The sequence below is a fragment of the Notamacropus eugenii genome, chromosome 7 (assembly GCF_028372415.1).
Source record: "Notamacropus eugenii isolate mMacEug1 chromosome 7, mMacEug1.pri_v2, whole genome shotgun sequence".
Lineage (NCBI taxonomy): Eukaryota > Metazoa > Chordata > Mammalia > Diprotodontia > Macropodidae > Notamacropus > Notamacropus eugenii.
Window position 1 is genome coordinate 56460138 of NC_092878.1, and position 23203 is coordinate 56483340.

General features: G+C 41.5%; 2 protein-coding genes across 6 annotated transcripts in view; one reads left to right on the forward strand and one right to left on the reverse strand.

Annotated features, from left to right (window-relative positions):
• Positions 1 to 21470, reverse strand: part of ENTPD5 (ectonucleoside triphosphate diphosphohydrolase 5 (inactive)) — a 42325-nt gene extending 20855 nt beyond the window's left edge. The window contains exon 1 of the mRNA XM_072624894.1: positions 21267 to 21470. The gene's annotated coding sequence lies outside the window, so the exon portion shown is untranslated. The remainder of the gene's footprint in view (positions 1 to 21266) is intronic.
• Positions 4849 to 23203, forward strand: part of BBOF1 (basal body orientation factor 1) — a 97311-nt gene continuing 78956 nt past the window's right edge. For 2 of the 5 annotated variants that reach the window (XM_072624880.1, XM_072624885.1), the window contains exon 1: positions 21474 to 21754. In XM_072624880.1, coding sequence (XP_072480981.1) covers positions 21693 to 21754 — 62 coding nt within the window. In that variant the 5' untranslated portion in view covers positions 21474 to 21692. Of the gene's footprint in view, positions 4914 to 5010; positions 7465 to 21473; positions 21755 to 21810; positions 22973 to 23203 lie in introns of those variants that run through there. The other 3 variants (XM_072624883.1, XM_072624881.1, XM_072624884.1) reach the window with 3 other exon arrangements.

Consider the following 23203-nt stretch of genomic DNA (forward strand, 5'->3'; position numbering starts at 1 on the left):
GGCAGCAGCCACAGCAGCCTGTACTGACTGCTCCATTGTTGGAGCGTAAAAACCCCTGGGGGCACTGAAGAGCTGAGTCTTACCTCAGCCCTGGGTGAAGGCCCTGGTGGAGCTGGTCTTTGTCTCACACTGAATGGTGGCCCTGCCCATCCAGCTTATCTGAAAATCAGCCCCCAGTGCTGACTTGGGAACTGGAGGCCAGGTGGCTATGGAGAGGTAACTGCTAAAATTCTGGGCATAGAAATCCCTCTCTGTGTCCAGACCAGTACACGCTTCATTGTGCCACCTTGGAGGAACTGAGATCTCACAGATTTCCAGAGTATACCCCACTCTTGACAAAGGACCCAAAAGTCAAGTAACTGGTTGGGAAAATGCCCAAAAAAGGGGGAAAAAAATAAGATCACAGAAGGTTACTTTCTTGGTGAACAGATATCTCCTCCCATCCTTTCAGATGAGGAAGAACAATGCTTACCATCAGGGAAAGACATAAAAGTCAAGGCTTCTGTATCCCAAACATCCAAGATAAATATTCAATGGGCTCAGGCCATGGAAGAGCTCAAAAACGATTTGGAAAATCAAGTAAGAGAGGTGGAGGAAAAACTGGGAAGAGAAATGAGAGAGATGCAAGAAAAGCATGAAAAGCAGGTCAACACCTTGCTAAAGGAGACCCCCAAAAATGCTGAAGAAAATAACACCTTGAAAAATAGGCTAACTCAATTGGCAAAAGAAGTTCAAAAAGCCAATGAGGAGAAGAGTGCTTTAAAAAGCAGAATTAGCCACATGGAAAAGGAGGTCCAAAAGCTCAGTGAAGAAAACAGTTCTTTCAAAATTAAAATGGAACAGATGGAGGCTAATGACTTTATGAGAAACCAAGAAATCACAAAACAAAACCAAAAGAATGAAAAAATGGAAGATAATGTGAAGTATCTCATTGGAAAAACAACTGACCGGGAAAATAGATCCAGGAGAGACAATTTAAAAATTATGGGACTACCTGAAAGCCATGATCAAAAAAAGAGCCTAGACATCATCTTTCATGAAATTATCAAGGAAAACTGCCCTGATATTCTAGAACCAGAAGGCAAAATAAATATTGAAAGAATCCACCGATCACCACCTGAAAGAGATCCAAAAAGAGAAACTCCTAGGAATATTGTGGCCAAATTGCAAGCAGCTAGAAAGAAACAATTTGAGTATTGTGGAAATACAATCAGGATAACACAAGATCTAGCAGCTTCTACATTAAGGGATTGAAGGGCTTGGAATATGATATTCCAGAAGTCAAAGGAACTAGGACTAAAACCAAGAATCACCTAACCAGCAAAACTGAGTATACTACTTAAGGGGAAAAAAAATGGTCTTTCAATGAAATAGAGGACTTTCAAGCATTCTTGATGAAAAGACCAGAGCTGAAAAGAAAATTTGACTTTCAAACACAAGAATGAAGAGAAGCATGAAAAGGTAAACAGCAAAGAGCAGTCACAAGGGACTTACTAAAGTTGAACTGTTTACATTCCTACATAGAAAGACAATATTTGTAACCCTTGAAACTTTTCAGTATCTGGGTAGTTGGTGGGATTACATGCACGCACACACACACACACACACACACACACAGAGTGAGTTGAATACGATGGGATCATATCTTAAAAAAATGAAATTAAGCAGTGAGAAATATATTGGGAGGAGAAAGGAAGAAATGGAATGGAGCAAATTATCTCTCATAAAAGAGGCAAGCAAAAGACTTTTCAGTGGAGAGAAAAAGAGGGGAGGTGAGAGAAAAAACATGAAGCTTACTCTCATCACATTCAGCTAAAGGAAGGAATAAAATGCACACTCATTTTGGTATGAAAACCTATCTTACAATACAGGAAAGTGGGGGAAAAGGGGATAAGCAGGGTGGGGGGGATGATGGAAGGGAGGGCAGTGGGAGGAGGGAGCAATTTGAAGTCAACACTCTTGGGGAGGGACAGGATCAAAAGAGAGAATAGGAGCAATGGGGGGCAGGATAAGATGGAGGGAAATATAGTTAGTCTTATACAACACAACTATTATGGAAGTCATTTGCATAACTACACAGATATGGCCTATATTGAATTGCTTGCCTTCCCAAAGGGAATGGGTGGGGAGGGAGGGATGAAGAGAAGTTGGAAGTCAAAGTTTAGGAACAGCTGATGAGTATTGTTCTTGCTACTAGGAAATAAGAAATACAGGTAATGGGGTATAGAAAGTTATCTGGCCCTATAGGACAAAAGAGAAGATGGGGTCAAGGGAAGGAAGTGATGTTAGAAGAGAGGGCAAATTGGTGATAGGGGCAATTAGAATGCTCAGCATTTTGGGGTAGGGGGAAGGGAGAAATGGGAAGAAAATTTGGAACCCCAAATTTTGTGAAAATGAATGTTAAAAGTTAAATAAATAAGTTAAAAAAAAAAGTAAAAGAAAACCCTTGTAACAAATATGCACAACCCTAAACAAATTCCTGCATTGTCCATGTTAAAAATGTATATGTCTTAACTTGCACCCTGAGTACATCATCTCTCTTGATAGTTGAGTAGCAGCATGCTTTCCTCATTAGACCTCTGGCTGGTCAACACGCTGTGGGGCAGAGTTCTTAAGTCTTTCAAAGATGTTTGTCGTCATGAAGTTGTTGTTATTGTATACATTGTTTTCCTGCTTCTGCTCACTTTACTCTGCATCAGCTCATACAAGTCTTTCTAGGTTTCTCTGAAACTGTAATTTTTTCAGCATTTCTAATAGGAAAACAATATTCACTGTATTCATATGCCATAATTTGTTCAGCCATTCCACAATTAATGAACACTTCCTTTGTTTCCAGTTCTTTTCCAACATAAAAAAGCTGATATAAATATTTTTTTATATATGGGTCCTATTCTTCTTCATAGATCATTCAGGCCTAGTAGTGGTATTGCAGAGTCAAAGGGTATGAAAAGTTTATAACTTCTGGGGTGTAATTGCAAACTGCTTTCTAGAGTGGCTGAACAAATTTACATCTCTACCAATAGATTTAATATGACTGTTTTCCTATAGCCCTTCAACATTTGTCCTTTTCCTTTTTTGAGTCCACTTTGTCAATGTGAGGGGTGTGAGATATAACCTCAGTTGCTTTAATTTACATATATATCTAGTTATTAGTGATTTGGGGCATTTTTTCATATGGTTATTGATAGCTTGGATTTCTTCATTAGAAAACTGCTTGTTTAATATCCTTTGACTATTAACTGGGAAAATGGCTCTTATTCTTATTAATTTAATCCATTCCATATAAAATAAGACCCTTATGAGAGAAACCTGCTGCAAAGATTTTCTCCCAGTTACTCATTTCCCTTATAATTTTAGCTGCACTGAGTTTTCTGTGTAAAAAGTTTTTTAATTTTATGTAATAAAAAATTGTCCATTTTATCTTCTGTGATCCTCTCTATCCCTTGTTTGGTCATGAACTCTTTTCCTATCCATAGATTTGAAAGGTAATTTTTTCCCTGCTTCTCTATGATGTCACCCTTTATATGTAAATCATGTATTATCCATTTGGACTTTAGCTTGGTACATGTTATTTCACTGAACCGTATTAGCTAAAAGTCTGTTTCTATTTAAGAACTATTTCTAAGAATAGCCGTTCTACTTTTACTTTACACAGAAGCATAATGGAAAGGCCACGAGATTTGAGTCCCAGTTCTGACACTTACTAGTTGTATCACTTCAGGCAAGTCACACATATCCTTTGTGGATCTTAGATTTAATCATCAAGAAATATATAAATGGAGTTAGGGCTAGACTTACAATTTCATTATTGTAGAGAATTTCCGGGTGTGGAAACTCCTTTTACCAATGTAGGTGGGCACCTAGACAGTGGCGTAGGATAATGAAAAGTGACTTGCCTAGGGTCACACAGCCCCATGTGCCAGTGGCAAGACTCTTCCTGACTTTAAGTCCTTCTTTCCATCCACTATACCCTGATGCCTCTGAATACATAAATGTGAGATATCATTATGTTGCTGTTTGTCTATTTTTTTGAAACCCCCAAATCAGACAATATTGAAACTGTAGTCATCAAGCAACTAACACTTATTAAATACCTACTATGTGCCAGGTACTATGCCAGGGGTTAGGGATAAAAAGATAAGAATGAGAGTTCTTCCCCTAAGGAACTGCATTTAATGGAGGGAAGGAGTGACAGGAGACAACAAGTTATGGCAGAAAATGCAAACTGAGGCATCTTGACACATACTTAAGTCAAAATTTTGAAAAGGGCTACCTAGTGAATATTAAATCAGTCATAAAAATTGTTAACCTCTTCTCTTAAAATGTCCTGACACAGAGAACCACTTGTGGTTTTTCATTTTCTATCAACTTCTCAAGATTTTAGTTACTCAAGTTGAAGTCACAAAAACTGAAACTCAAGAAACATCTTTCTTGTACAAATATGAACATAAACTCATTTGTTTCTGGTACAGTCAAACATATTTGGGGACAGTAAGAAGGAAAATAAATATATTTCTTGCATTAATACCATATGGAAATAATACATATAAATCTACTGATAAAATTAAATACTGAGAAGAGGCTTAGCTAGAGCAAGTAAAATAAATCAGTAGGAAATTTCTATGGCAACAGAACAGGAACCGATATGATACTTTAGTTAAGAAAAAAAACTATACTGAAATTTTAAAAATCACTTCATTTCTAGAATACATTTCTAATTACAATAGTAGCATTAATAACTTAGTACCAAAGGCATTTTTAGAAAAGGGCAAGAGAACACTAAATAGCTGACATTAAATTTTATAAACTGATTTAATTTTATTTAAATTTTTTCTTTTTCATTGTGAAGTCAATACTCATCCATAATCACAAACATCTCAAGAGGTCAAGAACAGAAGAAACTGCAAGAAACTGTTAAGTTCTTTTTTTATCATATACAGTGTTCTAAGTTTTTCAAAATATATATAAATTTATGCAGATAGTAAAAAATTACCTTTGACTCCTTCTGCATCTTAAGATGATTTTAAAAACAGTTGAGAAATTCATCAATATAAACATATTTTAAATGCCAACAAACCCAAAAACCTAACTGTGGGAATGGTGAGGGCATTAGGGTTAGAGCTGTGAGAATGAGGAGGGAATCAATCAAAAGTAGGATCATAAAAATAAGAGATTTAGAGGTGAAATTGACTTTATTAGTCACCTAGTACAATCCCTTCAATTTATAGATGAGGAAACGTCTCAAAAAAGTGAAATGACTTGCCCAAAGTCCTATGGGTAATGAATGGCCAAGATAGGCTTCTGCCCCAGTCTCTTAGTTCCAGATCCATGTTTTTTTCACTGCACAACATAGGATGCTCTTTCCCACACTTAAAAGTATTTCCTTCATGTCAATTAAAAAAGATTATTGTGGAAGGACAAATGTTAAAGAGAAATTTACTGTGTCCTGAGAGTATCTGTGTGCAGTACTGTTGGAATGAGATCTAAGAATGCACGACCTCATTCCCCATTGTTCTTGGCTTGACTCGGTGGTGGCAGCAGTTGCCACCATCAGGCAGGAGGCGGTTCCTCTAGAATTTTGCTTCTGTTTCTTCACAGGTTCCATAGCCTTCTCTCAAGTCTTTACACTATCCATGAAAAGTTTTTATACAGAGATTGTACAGAAGGGGATCACAAAAATATAAGACAAATAATGATACTACTTTTGATCCTAAATTGGTCCCATTTCTCATGGTGTGTGAGGCATAGTAAGTGGGAATCAGAAAGAATCAGGTTCAAATCTTGCCTCTGATATATATTAGCTGTATGACTAATGAGCAAATTGTATGGCTAGAGGGTAAGTCACTTAATTTCTGTAACCAAACTCTTTTTGGACTCTAAATTACAGGTGAGATGCTAATTTTCATTGCTGGAAAGTACTCACAATGGTGAAATCACAGGTTCAGGCCAAAAAAAAAAATTGGAGGGGGCAGAGCCAAGATGGCAGAGTAGAAAGACAGACCTGCTCTAGCTGCACCCGCCATAACCCATAAAATACCTGTAAAAAATGACTCTCAACAAATTCCAGAGCAGCAAAAGCCACAAAATGACAGACTGAAAGAGATTTCCAACCCAAGACAGCCTGGAAGGCCGAGAGGAAAGGTCTATCACACCAGACTCACAGCGGAGTGAAGCCCAGCCTGGGCCACATGGCATGGACAGAACTGGAGCAGGCTTCAGGGCATAAAATCATGGGTAGCAGCTGCGGTTCTGAGATTTTTCAATCCACAAATGTCAAAGACAGCTTCAAAGGTCAGTAAGAAAGCTCTTTCACCTGGCTGAGAGGGGTGTGCTATCTGGCCCCAAGGTGGCAGCAGCATCCCCTTTTGGAACCCTTGGCCTAAAGACCCTGGGGGAATTGAGCAGCCAATCTGAGTCTCAGTTCTGAGTGGTGGTCCTGGGGTGAGGAGGAGCACTGGCATGGTGCAGCTGGTGGTGGCTATGGAGAGGGAATCCTACTCGCAGATCCTGGGCAGAAAAGAGTGCTGTGGTTGGTCACAGAACAGAGCGCAGGCCAGGAGGAGTAAGCTCCTCTCCCTTGATTGATGGAACTGAGAACTTACAGGTCCCTGGAGTATAGCCTCCACTTGACAAAGGATTCAGAAGTCAAGTAATTGGCTGGGAAAATGCCCAAAAAAGGGAAAAAACATAAGACTATAGAAGGTTACTTTCTTGGTGAAAAGGTATTTTCTTCTATCCTTTTGGATGAGGAAGAACAAAGCATACCATCAAAGGAAGACATAAACATCAAGGATTCTATATCCAAAACCTCCAAAAAAAAATGTGCAATGGTCTCAGGCCATGGAAGAGCTCAAAAAGGATTTTGAAAATCAACTAAGAGAGGTGGAGGAAAAATTGGAAAGAGAAATGAGAGCAATGCAAGAAAATCATGGAAAGCTTTTACAATGGAGGGAAAGAGGGGGTAGATGAAAGAAAATAATTAAGCCTTACTCTCATGGGATTTGGCTTAAGGAGGAAATAACACACACTCAATTGGATATGGAAATCTATTTTACCCTGCAGGAAGGCAAGGGGGAAGGGGACAGGAGAAGGAAGAAAAAAGAAGGGACAGCAAATTGGGGAAAGGGATAATCAGAAGCAAACACTATTGTGGGAGGACAGGTCAAGGGAAAGAATAGAATAAATGAAGGGCAGGATAGGACAGAGAGAAATGTGGTTAGTCTTTTACAACATAAATATTATGGAAGTGCTTTGCATTGTTACACACGTATGACCTATATTGAATTGCTTGTTTTCTCAATGATGGGGGTGGGGAGGGAGCGAGAGAATATGAAACTCAAAACTTTAAGAATGAATGTTAAAAATTGTTTTGGCATGCAACTGGAAATTAAGCTACACAGCAATGAAGTATAGAAATCTATTTTGCCCTACAAGAAAATAGAGGGGAAGGGGAATGGAAGAACGGTGAGTAATAGAAGGGAGGACAGACTGGAGGAAGGGGTGGATGCTGTGCATGCTGTCCTGGGGTGGGGGGTGGGGAGAGATGGGTAGAAAATTTTGAATTCAAATTCTTGTGGAAGTTAATGTTAAGAACTGAAAAATAAATTATATATCAAAAAAATTTGAAGGAAATTATAATTTTTCTGTACTGAAAAATATACACTGTTCTGAAATTTTATTCTTAATCAAAAAATGTGGGCAAATGAAAAAGACTGATTGGAATTATTGCCATAAGATAGCCATTACACTAGTCCTGGGGAGAGGTGAGGAGAGTCTGAACTAGAGTTTTGGCCATCTGAGGGAATGGAAGGGGATGTGAGAATTGTGGAGGCAGAACTGACAAGACTTGGCAAATGACTGGCTCTAGGAGGTGATGGGCAGAGAGGAAGGCGATGTGACCCAGTGAAAAGAGTGTTAGATTTGGAGTTAAATGACTTGGGTTCATATCCCAGTTCTGCTATCCACTGTCTGAAACCCTGGGCAAATCACAACCTGCCCAATGTCAGTTTCTTGCTCTTTCCAGTCCATTCTGAGATTCACAAAGAGATTAATCCTCCTAAAAATGTTATTTTTATCGCATCACTTCCTCTCCCCTCCCAACTTCCCCTCTATCCCCCACCACACACATTCAGATACTCTGAATGGCTCCTCAACACCTTCTTCATAAAGTATGTTTCACATTCTCACATCCAAAGTCCTATCCTACCTGCAGTTTTTCTTCCTCAGTTTCCTCACACAATCCCTCTGCTGCAAAAGGGTATGCTCATGTGAATGTTTTGTCCAATAAATTTCCCTACCAGGAAAATCTTTCCCAATTCTACTGAAATTCTGTATGTTACCCAGTTTTACCCTACCCCATAGGGTAACAGAATCTTAGATTTAAGGATGGAAGGGATCTTAAGGGCTATCTAGCCACAAATGAGGAAACTGAGGTCTAGAAAGCTGAAGTGATCTGTCCAAGGTTAAATAGGCAGCAACAAGGCTAGCATTCAAATCTAGGTCTTTAACTCTAAACCTAGCACTCTTTCCAATGGATCATGTCACTACCCACTTCCTTTGCAAAGCCTTCTTTAAATTTAAAAGTTATTTTAACTTTTTCACTGCCATGGTTTATTTTTAATCTCTTTTCATCCTTTTTGCTGTGTTAAATAGGAGTGGCAAGAGTAGAAATCCATGTTTAAAATCTATTCTTCATGAGAATTCTACTTTTTCTCCATCATATATGTAATTAGCTTATGGTTTCAAATATATATTTTATCATATTATAGAAAATTCCTTCTATTCCTATATTTACATTTAAAAACATAATCTTACATTTTATTTTATTGAAGGTCATTTTGTATCATAAAATCATGTCTATTTTTTTCTTGTTAATAAGTTTATAGTTTTTGTGGTATTAAACTACCTTTTCATTGCATTTATACATTCTACTTGGTCATAATTGATCTTTTTGTAAATACTGCTATATCCTCAATTCCAGAAATAAATTTGGAACTATACTCCCAAAAGCTATTAAACTGTGCATACAATTTGATTCAGTGACACTGATACTAGGTATATACCCCCAAAAAGATCAAAGAAAGAGGAAAAGGACTCACATGTACAAAAATATTCACAGCAGCTCTTTTTGACGTGGCAAAGAAATGGAAACTGAGAGGCTACCTAACAATTGGGGAATGCCTCGATTAGTTATGGCATATGAATATGATGGAATACTATTGAGTTTTAAGAAATGATGGAGATATTTTCAGAGAAACCCGGGAAGATTTATGAACTGATGCTGAATAAAGAGAGCAGAACCAGGAATACAATTTATAAAATAACAACACTCTAAAGACAAGCACTGTTTGTAATAGGGGTATTGGTTTTCTTGTTTCCTCAATGGGAAGAAAGTGGAGAGAGGGAAAAAAGGTGAATTTTCATTTAAAAATTTTTAAAAATAATGCTATATTCTGTTTGTAACTTTTAATATTTGTGTGCCAGTACATTAATGATCACGAGCAGTAATTTCCTTTTTTAGCTTTGTTCAGTTTAAGGATCAATACTCTATTCTCTTACTAGGAGTTAGGGTAGTCTGATTGTTGTGGCATTGAATTTATTTACCTATAATATGTTGATGGGTGTTAAATCTTGTTTTCTTTTAATTGTATGAATCCTTTCTATTATCTGTTACTGTTTGAAAACTTCCTGAAATATATTTTTTTCAAGTTTTCTGGGATATCACAATCTATCCTCCAGTGTTGTGAGCTGGGTCTGAGTATTCTGCTCTGGCTTTGTGTACAATTTCACCTTCCAGTGTATTGTCTATTGTTTACTGCTTCTTTGGATTTCTGTGAGGTTTTATGCTGGCCATTATTTCCTCTTGTTTATTTTTTACTTGTTTTAATTTTAACCATTTCACAATATGATTCTACAAAAACTTTCTTCAATTTCTTATTTTGTTGTGTGCTTTTCTCAGATTTGATATTTCTTGTTCAATTGTTTATTCTCTACATTTGAGCATGACTCAGGATATTCTGGACAGTTTCTTTTTCCATCTCCGGTTCTTGTGGAACTGTAGCTAATTTAGATGCTCTACAATTAAAATTTTAAAATATTTATTGTATCAGCATTCTGTTTTGCTCATTTTGAATCTTGGTTATTTGTGTTTTATCTGATGTTTGTCTGGCTTCCTTCACTACTCTGACCCTGCCTCTCAGGCTAGCCTTCTTTCTCCCTTTACTGTACTTTTTGTAAGTATCAGTCACTTAGTGTTTATCATGATAAAAACTTAGAGAAAAGAGAGTGTACAAAAGAGGACGATTGACGGTGTCACAGGCCAGAGAGGTCAAGAAGGATGAGTGAGAACAGGACATTAAGTTTGGCAATTAAGAAATCAATGGTAACTTGGGTGACAGCAATTTTGTTTGAATGATGAGGCTGCAGAAAATGAGAGGAAAGGAAGTGGAGGCAATGATTATAGAGAGTTTTTTCAGAGTTTAGTCATAAAAGCAAGGAGAGATATGGAATGATAACTAGTGAGGATGAACAGGTTAAATGAAAGGTTTTTGAGGATGGAGGAGATATGGGCATGTTTATAGGCAGTAGAGAAGCAGTCAGAAGATGGAGAGATTTGAAGATAAATGAAGGGGTGAGAAATACAGAAGGCCTGGAAGAGATGGGATGGAATGGATCATGTGTACAGATAGAGGGGTCTGCTTTGGAAAGGCCACCTCTTCATGTAAGATGGGGTGAAGGAGGAGATAGTGGGGAAAAGCATCTGAGTGATAAGATGAACAGGATGGCAGAAGGGAGAACTCTTGTCACATGATCTCATGGTTTTAGTAAAACATGAGGCAAAGTCCTCAGCTTAAGGGAGCTTTGGAAAAGATACTGTGGTAAGAGGTATAGAAGTCAATTAGGGAAGAATAAAAGGATTACCTTGCTAGAGTGAGATCCTAGTTGAGATTATGTAACATAAATCTGTAGGGTAATCAATGATAAAAATAACTTTAAGGCATATTGCAAATATAAAATGCTAAGTAAAAATTATATTTTATTTAGCAACATTTATCTTCACAGCATTACAATTACTGAAAAAAACAACCTGAGGGTTTTTTCCAAACTGGAAGTTTTCCAATAAATAAAATACCTACTACAGATAATCAAAATAATCGTATTATCACAAGTTATCCTTAACAAAATTCATGTTTGTATGTGAGGTATACAAAGATAAAGAGTGACTTCACATAACACACAGATGGTGCTGCTTATTCTCTTTGGATAAACCTGACTAAGAAGACTATGGAATCTTAGAATCAATAAGGCTTCTTTTGTGCTATTAAAGTCAAGGACTGGTGTGATTATCCCTAGTCCTACCCACAGAAACCTTGAGGAGATCAGTATTAAGAAGCATCAATTCATATGTCTGATGGATGCATCAAAACTGAAAGAAAGGCAAAATGAAAAGGCAAAATCACCTGAAATATCACCTAGCTCCATCTGTCTATATAACTTTAAAGACTAATAGACTAAACTCAAGGATGATACATTAGGTGAGACCAAAGTCTGTAAGATAAATCAAAAGAAAGCCATGGAAAATCTTATAAAGCAATTCATAATTAGATACATTTTAACATATAATTGTAACAAGCTACCTGTACAAGCTCACTGACCACTATGGCACCTTGTGATAATATAATCTAAAGGCCAAATGAGCATGGATAAATACTAAAGCATGTATTTAAGAAATTGGTGTAATATGTAACACACATATTATGAATATTCAAATATTCAGAAAGCACAGGAGTGCATAAATGATAATTATTCCTTTAAACTGGTTAGTAGTGAGGCCATTTCATACTCAAGTGTTTGCCATATAATTTTTGTTTGGCATTCTGTATTTATAATGTGACTTACAATTATATTTATTAATTACCGATCACAACAAATCCATGAGGTAAGATCATGCTTCATTTTGCTTCACCCAATATTTATGAAGCACTTACTATATCTGTAAAGCATCATAATAAAAACATGTACCATCGGGCAGGAATGTGAAATGGTCCTTGCTCTCAAGGGCCTTACATTCTACTGGGGAGACCTTGTCTGCAGGAGATTTGGCCACCCCAGTCTGCCATCCACATTCCTTTTTTGCTCAAGAGCTACACAGATTGTGCGGAAACGGAATTACAGAGCGGAGTCAACACCACGCTGGGTATGTCTTGAAGTCTTAACAATGTGTACAATGAAACAAGAAAATTTCACTAAAAAAGACTTCAAATAAACCTAGTAACTTCTGAAATTGCTACTTTCTAAAGAAATACAGCCCACTGATGTCCTTCTCCTTCTGGAGAGGAAGCAGGTCATTGTGGAAAGAGCACTGGATTGGAGCAAGGAAGCCTCGCTTCTGCCTTGTACACTCAAGAGTTAGGCAAGCCTCCTGAGCCTCGGCTTCCTCGTTTAGGAAAGGAGGATAGTGATACCAATATTATCTGTCTCCCAGGGATGTTGTGAGACTCCTATTAGACATGTGTACACACACACACACACACACACACACACACACACACACACACAACTTTAAAGTGATAAACAAGAGTGCTGTTTTTCTCAGCAGTGTTTGTACCATTTGGTCATACAGCAGAGATTTGGAAGACTTTGGGGCACTTTTAAACTGGGCACATTTCTACATAGTTATATCTGAGCTCCGTGTTAAAATAATAACCACAAGAATGCTTTGAGGCATGATAAATAGTGTAAAACACTGTCACTCTAAAGGGCCATAAGAGCATTAAGGTTTATAAAGCACTTTACATTTGTTGTCTTATTTGATCCTCACAATAACCCGTGAGGCCAGGTGCTATTATTACCTCCGATTTACAGATGAGGAAACTAAGACTGAGAGAAATTAAATGACTTGCCCAGGGTCATATGGCTAGAAACTATCTGCGGTACGATTCAAACCAAAGTCTTCCTGACTTCAGGTTCAGTGTTCTGCTTTATATATTATGACACTTAACTTGTACATACATACGAACAAACATATGTACACAGATACATACAAAGGAATTCCAAGGGCATAGATTCTATATGGAAGATGTCCTTCTTCTTTCCTGTTACAATGCTCTAGAAATAACAAAATTGCATCCTAATTTTACTAAATCCAGGCAAAAGGTTGGTGAAGTTCTTTGGGGCAAGTTGGTTAGTTCAACAATTGAAAAGGCCCTTTGGCTGGATCCAAACCTCACGGAATAAATCCCCTCAAAAGGATTTCTTCGGTAAAACTTGGACTTGGTCAAAAGGCTGTATCTGAGAACCTAGAAGGCCATGTGTGGCCTCCAGGCCGAAGGTTCCCCATCTGTGGTTAAACTCATAGGCCGTAGGAATGCCTGATAAAGTGCAGAAAAATGAACTCTAGAAAGTCAGAATGGGAGCTACTCATGGTAACATAAGACACAATTGACAGGTTTTCCAGGGGGAAATGTATTCATTAATATATTCCTCTAAATGCAGAAATTAAAAGATAAAAATATATATGTGAAAAAGAAAATAGGAGGTGGTGCAAAGTCAAAGTGAGCAGGATAGAGGCATAGATTAGTTAGATCTGTCTAGAGGAGTAAATCTCCAAACTTTTTGATTAGGCACCCCCACTCATAAAAAATCTGTACCTCCCAATTATTTACGTATATTTACTTGTTACACACATAATCTAATAATCATATGTATATATCATAAAACTTAAAATTAAAAAAGGATCAGATAAAGGTGAAGTCATATTTGAGTCTAGAGTCGATAGGGAGCCACAGGAGTTTGAGTAGGAGAATGCTATGATCAGATCTGAGTTTAAGGAAAATCACTTTGCCTTGAGGCCACATGTGGCCTTCTAGGTCCTTAGGTACAGCCTTTTGACTGAGTCTAAATTTCACAGAACAAATACTCTTAAGGGGATTTGTTCTGTGAAGTTTGGATTTAGTCAAAGGATTTCACTAGAGGACCTAGAGGCCACATGTGGCCTCGAGGCCATAAGTTCCCCACCCCTCCATTAGAGTGGAGAGGGACATGAGAGAGGGAGACTAAGCAAAGGAGGCAATTACAATAGTCTAGGTGAGATAATTCCAAAGGACTCAAGATGAAACATGCCAACTATCTCCAGATGGAGAGCTGATGGATTCAAGAGTACAAATCGAAACATGTTTCTTTCCTTCCTTTCTTCCTTCCTTGATGAATGCAGGAATTTGTTTTACATGACTGTACAACTTTGTAATGGGTTTTGTTTTTTCTCATTGTGTGGGGGACTAGGAGGAAGGAGGGAGAAAATTTGAAAGTGAAGAAAATAAAATTGAATTTTAAAAATAGTCTAGGTGAGAGGTTATGAGTGACTGAATTACGGTAGTGGAGAAAACATGCAAGAGCTATGGAAGTAGTAATGATAAGATATGGCAGCTGACAGGACATGTGGGATGAAGGAGTAAAAAGTCAAAGAGAATACCAAGATCATAAAATTGAGGGACTAGATGGTGGTGCCCATACCAATAACAGGGAAGTTACAATTAATTTGTCACCACCCATCCATACCTGCTTATCCTATGCAATTCATTTGGTCTCATCCTAAAGAACAAAGAAATGGGATGGAGTGGTATGGAGATCCTACCTACTTATTGGTTGATGACTTCGAAGGTGGGCTAAGAGTGTCTGCCCAAGTCACAAGGAAATCTGAGGGAAAAGAGTGAGTATGTTTGTGTGTAGGGGGTGGGTGGGTGGGGAATAGTACCTGAATTTTTGAATGGCACTTGTATGGTGAATGTGCTGCGGCAGCAGCACTAATAGAGGCCGGGTTACAATTACTCTGAGGGATCTGAAGCCAGGTTCAGAAGTAGATAGGCTAGTTCATTGCTCTGGGGAAGTGAAGGTCTGTTGAGGGTTAAGGGTAGGTGTTGTGTTGGAGACATACTACCATGGTTCTGGCAGGGAAGGTCAGATGTGACTGACTCATCACCTCTCTAACTTCTGATTACACAAGTACACAATTAGTTAATTAGTCATACTATGGCTCCTTTGGAATCATGCCTGGTTCCACATTATGGAGACCACTGGCCTAGAGGCACAAACAGGATGACCCCATATTTATTCAACAAGCATTTATTAAGTCCCCACTACATGCCAGGCAAAGTGGATAGAATAATAGACTTGAAATCAGGAAGACCTGAGTTCATATTCTGCCTCAGACACTTACTTAACTGTGTAACCCTGGGCAAGTCACTTCTCTCAGCCTCAGTTTTCTTATCTATAAAATGGGAATAATAACAGCATCTACCTCACAGAGCTGTTGTATCAAATGAGATAACATTTGTAGAGTGATTTATAAAGCACAAAATGTAATACAAACACTAGATATTACTATTATTATTATGTGTTGGGGATACAATGAAAAAAGGAAATTTTATCTGAAATCAGAAGGAAAGCTAGAAAGTGTTTCAACTTTTTAGTCTAATAAGTATTGGACTGGAAGTCATAATATGATGGCTCCATTAATGACTAAATGACATTAGGTATGTCTTTACCTTCCTTAATACCTTTGTTCAAAAATTTGGACTCTTAGTCTTTACTATGTCTTTATTACATATACTAAGTCCTCCTCTGAACTACATTTCAGAGACATAAGAAAATGAATATACAATCGGTATACTGTATATACTGACTGGTAAGAATTTTTTTACAACTTGTAAAAGAGAGGACAGATACAAAGTATTATTGTTTAAGCACTAACAAAGCCTTTATGTTAAAAATCTGTGGGTTCTGTTTTGAGTGTCAGGCATTCTGTTCAAATGTAAATGTTTGGAATATTCATTTGCACAGAAACCTCTACTAGGACTCTCTAAGTCATAGGCCCACAGGACTTAAGTAGAAGTGGCCTCTGAGATCAACTAGCTGAACCACCTCATTTTATAGATCACCTCAGACTGACACACGTTTAATAACTTTATACTGAATTTGGCTCAAGCTTCAATCCTCTCAGCAGGCTTTCAGCTGCCTGCTTTCAGCACTGAATTCACTTTTGGCAGTGATCTTACTGCTGCTGGTTCAGGTCCCTGCTCCTGTTCTCCACTTTAATAAAAAGCAGGAGCTCTTGAAACAACCCTCTGGATTAGTTAGGAAACTGTTCTTCAACAGTATGTTGAGATTAAGCCTATAAACAGAAGGGAGGGAAAGTGGTATTGAGAGGCACTCATCAAACATCTGACTATATCTTCTTGCCTGACTCAGACCCTTCCTTTCGACATAGTTCAGACACATATTTTTTTGCACATGGTCAATGTGCAAAAATTTAACAAGAGTTTTGTATTTCTTTTTCAAGGCGGGGGGAGGGAGGAAGGGATAGGGAGAAAGGGTGTATTGAGGGAAAAAAAGATGCAGTGATTTTACATGTATAATGGATAGCACATTTCTTGCCTTCTCAATGGGTGGCGGAGGGCCAGAAGGGAGATAATTCAGAACTCAATTTTTTTTAAAAAAATGAATGTTAAAAAAAAAACAACAATAAATTTATTTTAAAAAGAAAAAAAGGTATAACTCAGAAACTATCTTCTGCAGGAAGCCTTTCCTGCATCCCTTTCCTGATCCCCTCAATTGCCAGTACCTTCCTTCTCATAGTACCTTGTACTTGACTTTTATATATTATGCAAAAATATTTATGCTTTATATGATCCTATATGAACTTGTCTCCCTCATTAGAATGTAAGCTCACGGCAGGTAGGGATTGTTTCATTCTTTGCACTGGTATTTCCAGGGATTGGCACAGTGACCGACAACACAGTCGAGGTTTAAACTGGTTATGGATTGACTCCCCTCCACCCAAGCAGCTAGGCACACAGGCAGGCATCCCCCTGCCCACAAATGCCTCAATCTGGAAAAGGTTTTGGCAGAATGCCTTGGGAAGCAGGGAGTGAGTTATCCAGGAAGCAAGCACTGTAGCTGTGCAGAGATGGGGAGAAGGCCGTCACAAAGACCTCCCCCCTCAAATGGAAAGCCAGGGAGCATTAAGTAGAGGGAGAACTGAAAGCCCAGGGAGGAAGCAAGGAGGTAGCAGCTTCTGCTTGGGGACCTGGCCAGTGACAGCTCAGGTGGACGGGCGAACACACACACGTCTATACACACACGTCTATGCACACATGTCTACACAGTCTATACACACACATGTCTATGCACACAGACGCCTATACACACACATCTATACACACACGTCTATACACACACACATATCTATACACACACCCGCGCACACACACGTCTATACACACACGTCTATACACACACATGTCTATGCACACACACGTCTATACACACACATCTATACACACACACACACGCGCACACACACGCACACACACACACGCACACACACATCTATACACACACGTCTATACACACACATCTATACACATACACGCGCGCACACACATACACACACACGCACACATCTATACACACACACATCTATACACACACACACGCGCACACACATACACACACACGCACACACACATCTATACACACACGTCTATACACACACACATCTATACACACACCCGCGCACACACACGTCTATACACACACATCTATACACACACACACGCACACACACGCACACACACACACATCTATATACACACACATCTATACACACACACACGTGCACACACATACACACACACGCACACACACATCTATACACACACGTCTATACACACACACATCTATACACACACCCGCGCACACACACGTCTATACACACACATCTATACACACACACACGCACACACACGCACACACACACACATCTATATACACACACACATCTATACACACACACACGTGCACACACATACACACACACGCACACACACATCTATACACACACGTCTATACACACACACACATCTATACACACACCCGCGCACACACAAGTCTATACACACATCTATACACACACACACGCACACACACACGCACACACATACACACACACGCACACACACACACGCACACACACATCTATACACACACGTCTATACACACACACACGTGCACACACATACACACACACGCACACACACATCTATACACACACACGCACATACACACACATCTATACACACACACACGCGCACACACATACACACACACGCACACACACATCTATACACACACGTCTATACACACACACACATCTATACACACACCCGCGCACACACACGTCTATACACACACATCTATACACACACACACGCACACACACACGCACACACACACGCACACACACACACGCACACACACACATCTATATACACACACACATCTATACACACACACACACACGCACACACATACACACACACGCACACACACATCTATACACACACGTCTATACACACACACATCTATACACACACCCGCGCACACACACGTCTATACACACACATCTATACACACACACACGCACACACATACACACACACATCTATACACACACGTCTATACACACACACACATCTATACACACACCCGCGCACACACACGTCTATACACACACATCTATACACACACACACGCACACACACACACATGCACACACATCTATATACACACACACATCTATACACACACACACGCGCACACACATACACACACACGCACACACACATCTATACACACACGTCTATACACACACACATCTATACACACACCCGCGCACACACAAGTCTATACACACACATCTATACACACACACACGCACACACACACGCACACACATACACACGCACACACACACATCTATACACACACATCTATACACACACACACACGCGCACACACATACACACACACGTCTATACACACACACACGCACACACACACGCACACACACACGCACACACACACACATCTATACACACACACATCTATACACACACACACACGCGCGCACACACATACACACACACGCACACACACATCTATACACACACGTCTATACACACACACACATCTATACACACACCCGCGCACACACACGTCTATACACACATCTATACACACACACACGCACACACACACGCACACACACTCACGCACACACACACGCACACACACACACACACGCACACACACACACACACACGTCTATACACACACATCTATACACACACACGCACACACACACGCACACACACACGCACACACACACACGTCTATACACACACATCTATACACACACATCTATACACACACACGCACACACACACGCACACACACGCACACACACACACATCTATACACACACACATCTATACACACACACGCGCGCACACACATACACACACACGCACACACACATCTATACACACACGTCTATACACACACACATCTATACACACACCCGCGCACACACACGTCTATACACACACATCTATACACACACACACGCACACACACATGCACACACACACACGCACACACACACACGCACACACACACGCACACACACACGTCTATACACACACATCTATACACACACACGCACACACACACGCACACACACACACGTCTATACACACACATCTATACACACACACACGCACACACACACGCACACACACACACATCTATACACACACACATCTATACACACACACACACACGCGCACACACATACACACACACGCACACACACATCTATACACACACGTCTATACACACACACACATCTATACACACACCCGCGCACACACACGTCTATACACACACATCTATACACACACACTGGCACACACACACGCACACACACACACCCACACACACACACACGTCTATACACACACATCTATACACACACACACGCACACACACACGCACACACACACACATCTATACACACACACATCTATACACACACACACACACGCGCACACACATACACACACACGCACACACACATCTATACACACACGTCTATACACACACACACATCTATACACACACCCGCGCACACACACGTCTATACACACACATCTATACACACACACTGGCACACACACACGCACACACACACACCCACACACACACACACGTCTATACACACACATCTATACACACACACGCACACACACACACACGCACACACACACACATCTATACACACAGACATCTATACACACACACACACGCGCGCACACACATACACACACACGCACACACACATCTATACACACACGTCTATACACACACACACATCTATACACACACCCGCGCACACACACGTCTATACACACACATCTATACACACACACACGCACACACACACGCACACACACACACGCACACACACACACGTCTATACACACACATCTATACACACACACACGCACACACACACGCACACACACATCTATACACACACACACGCGCGCACACACATACACACACACGCACACACACATCTATACACACACGTCTATACACACACACACATCTATACACACACCCGCGCACACACACGTCTATACACACACATCTATACACACACACACGCACACACACACGCACACACACACACGCACACACACACATCTATACACACACACGCACACACACACACACACGCACACACACACACGCACACACGCACACGCACACACACACACGTCTATACACACACATCTATACACACACACGCACACACGCACACACACACACACACACACGCACACACACACACATCTATACACACACACATCTATACACACACACACGCACACGCACACACACACACACGCACACACACACATCTATACACACACACATCTATACACACACGCGCGCACACACACACACACACACACACACGCACACACACACATCTATACACACACACATCTACACACACACACACACACGCGCACACACATACACACACCCGCGCACACACACGTCTATACACACACATCTATACACACACGCACACACACACACGCACGCACACACACACGCACGCACACACACAGCAGGATCCGTGGCCCCAGAGCCCGGCCCGGTCCGGGGCTGTCCACATCCCAAGTACAAGCCGGGTCTCCGGAAGGCCCACCCCCAGCCCCACCTCGGGCGCTGACCCCTCCTTCCGGTCGCTTCCCCGCCGGCAGGCCTAGGGGCCGAGCCCGCCAGGCGCGCCCCTCTCCCCGCCTCCGAGGCTCTCCGTGCCCTTCCGCTCTTCGGCGGCCGCAGTCACTCACCGCGTCCAAGGCTGTTCCCGCCCGGCGGCCCCAGAGGCGCGCACTCCAGGCGCCTGCCCCCCCAACCCCGACGGCACCCCCGTGTCCCTCCCCCTGATCTCCGCCGGCCCCGCCCCGGGGACGCAGACCCCCTCCCCCCACGCAGTCCGCAGCCTCGCGGGCGGAGGTGGAGGCGAGGCGGCAGCGACGGCGGCGTGCCAGCGCCGCGTCTTCCCCCACCCCTCCCTCGCCGAGCGCGTGCGCGTGCGGCCCTGCGTGCGTGCGCGCGACCCTGCGTTCGGCGCGTCCTGGGCAACTGCTCGGGGCTCCGCGGCGTTTGGCTTCCTTGGCTACAGACCCGAGTCCCGGCGTCGGGAGCGGTCCTGGTGCAGTCTCTGCTCCGAGGCCCAGGGAGGCTAGATTTGGAGGAGAGCCGAGGCGACCACCATGGCGAAGGGGAGAGGGAAGCCGAGAGGCAGAGGGAAGAAAGGCAAAGACAAGAAAGACAAGTAAGGAGGAGCCCGGGAGGCCCGCCCGGGCTGGGCGCCGCGGCCTGCCTTGGGACGGGAGCGGTGACCGGAAGGAGGGGCTGGGGGAGAAGCTGCGCCCGGAGTTCTGCTTGTCTCCCCAGGGGTTCAGGTGCGGGGAGCGGGGGGAAGTCCCTACTGCGGAGATCTGGGCGCCCGCTTCCGATGGTGAGGAGGAGCCCGGCTCGGAGCCGATCGTTAAATGTCCGGGAAGAGCGGTCCCACCTCGAATCGAGGGGAGGGGGAGCTGGTTGTTAAATGTGTATCCGCCTACCCCTCCTTGGTTCACGACGAGATGACCTGACCTGCAGTTGGCTTGGATTGGAGGGAGGGAGGGCTGACCCCTGAAGAGGCAGGAAGCGAGAGGAGGGGTGGGCTGGTCAGAGGAGGTGAGCCGGGGGTCTTTCATGTTTTCTATACAAAGAAGCGATTTTTCCATTCCCCAGTCGATAAATGGTCAAAGGACATGAACAGGCAATTTTCAGAGGAAGAAATTAAAGCTATCTATAATCATATGAAACAGTGCTCTAAACCACTATTGATTAGAGAGATGCGAATCAAAACAACTCTGAGGTACCACATCACACCTATAAGATTGGCAAACATGACAGAACAGGAAGATGATAAATGCTGGAGAGGATGTGGGAGAGTTGGAACACTAATTCATTGTGGGTGGAGCTGCGAGCGCATCCAACCATTCTGGAGAGCAATTTGGAACTATGCCCAAAGGGCTACAAAAATGTGCATACCCTTTGACCCAGCAATATCGCTTCTAGGACTGTATCCCCAAGAGATCATAAAAATGGGAAAGGGTCCCACATGTACAAAAGTATTTGTAGCAGCTCTCTTTGTGGTGGCCAAAAACTGGAAGTCAAGGGGATGCCCATCAACTGGGGAACGGCTGAATAAATTATGGTATCTGAATGTAATGGAGTACTATCACACCATAAGAAAAGATGAACAAGAAGACTTCATAGAGGCCTGGATAGACTTATATGAACTGATGCTGAGTAAAAGGAGCAGAACCAGGAGAACTTTATGCACAGCAACGACCACAGTGTGCAAGAGTTTTTTCTTGTAGACTTGGAATTTCGTAATTAAAAAAAAAATACCAATGGTGGTTTTCTAAGGCAAAACGCCTTCCACACTCGGAGAAAGAAATATGGAAGTCATTCGCAGAATGTAGCGGATCATGTTTGTGTGAGTGTGTGTTTTTGTGTATCATGTTTTGATTTGTTATATGATTTCTTCCATTTATTTTAGTCCGACTACATAGCATGACTATAGTGAAAATGTACTCAATAGGAAAGTATATGTAGAACCTATACAGAATTATATGCTGTCGTGGGGAGGGAGGGGGCTAGTGGGGGGTAGGTGTGGGGGGGATAAAATCTTAATTTTATGGCAGTGATTGTAAAACATTAAAAATAA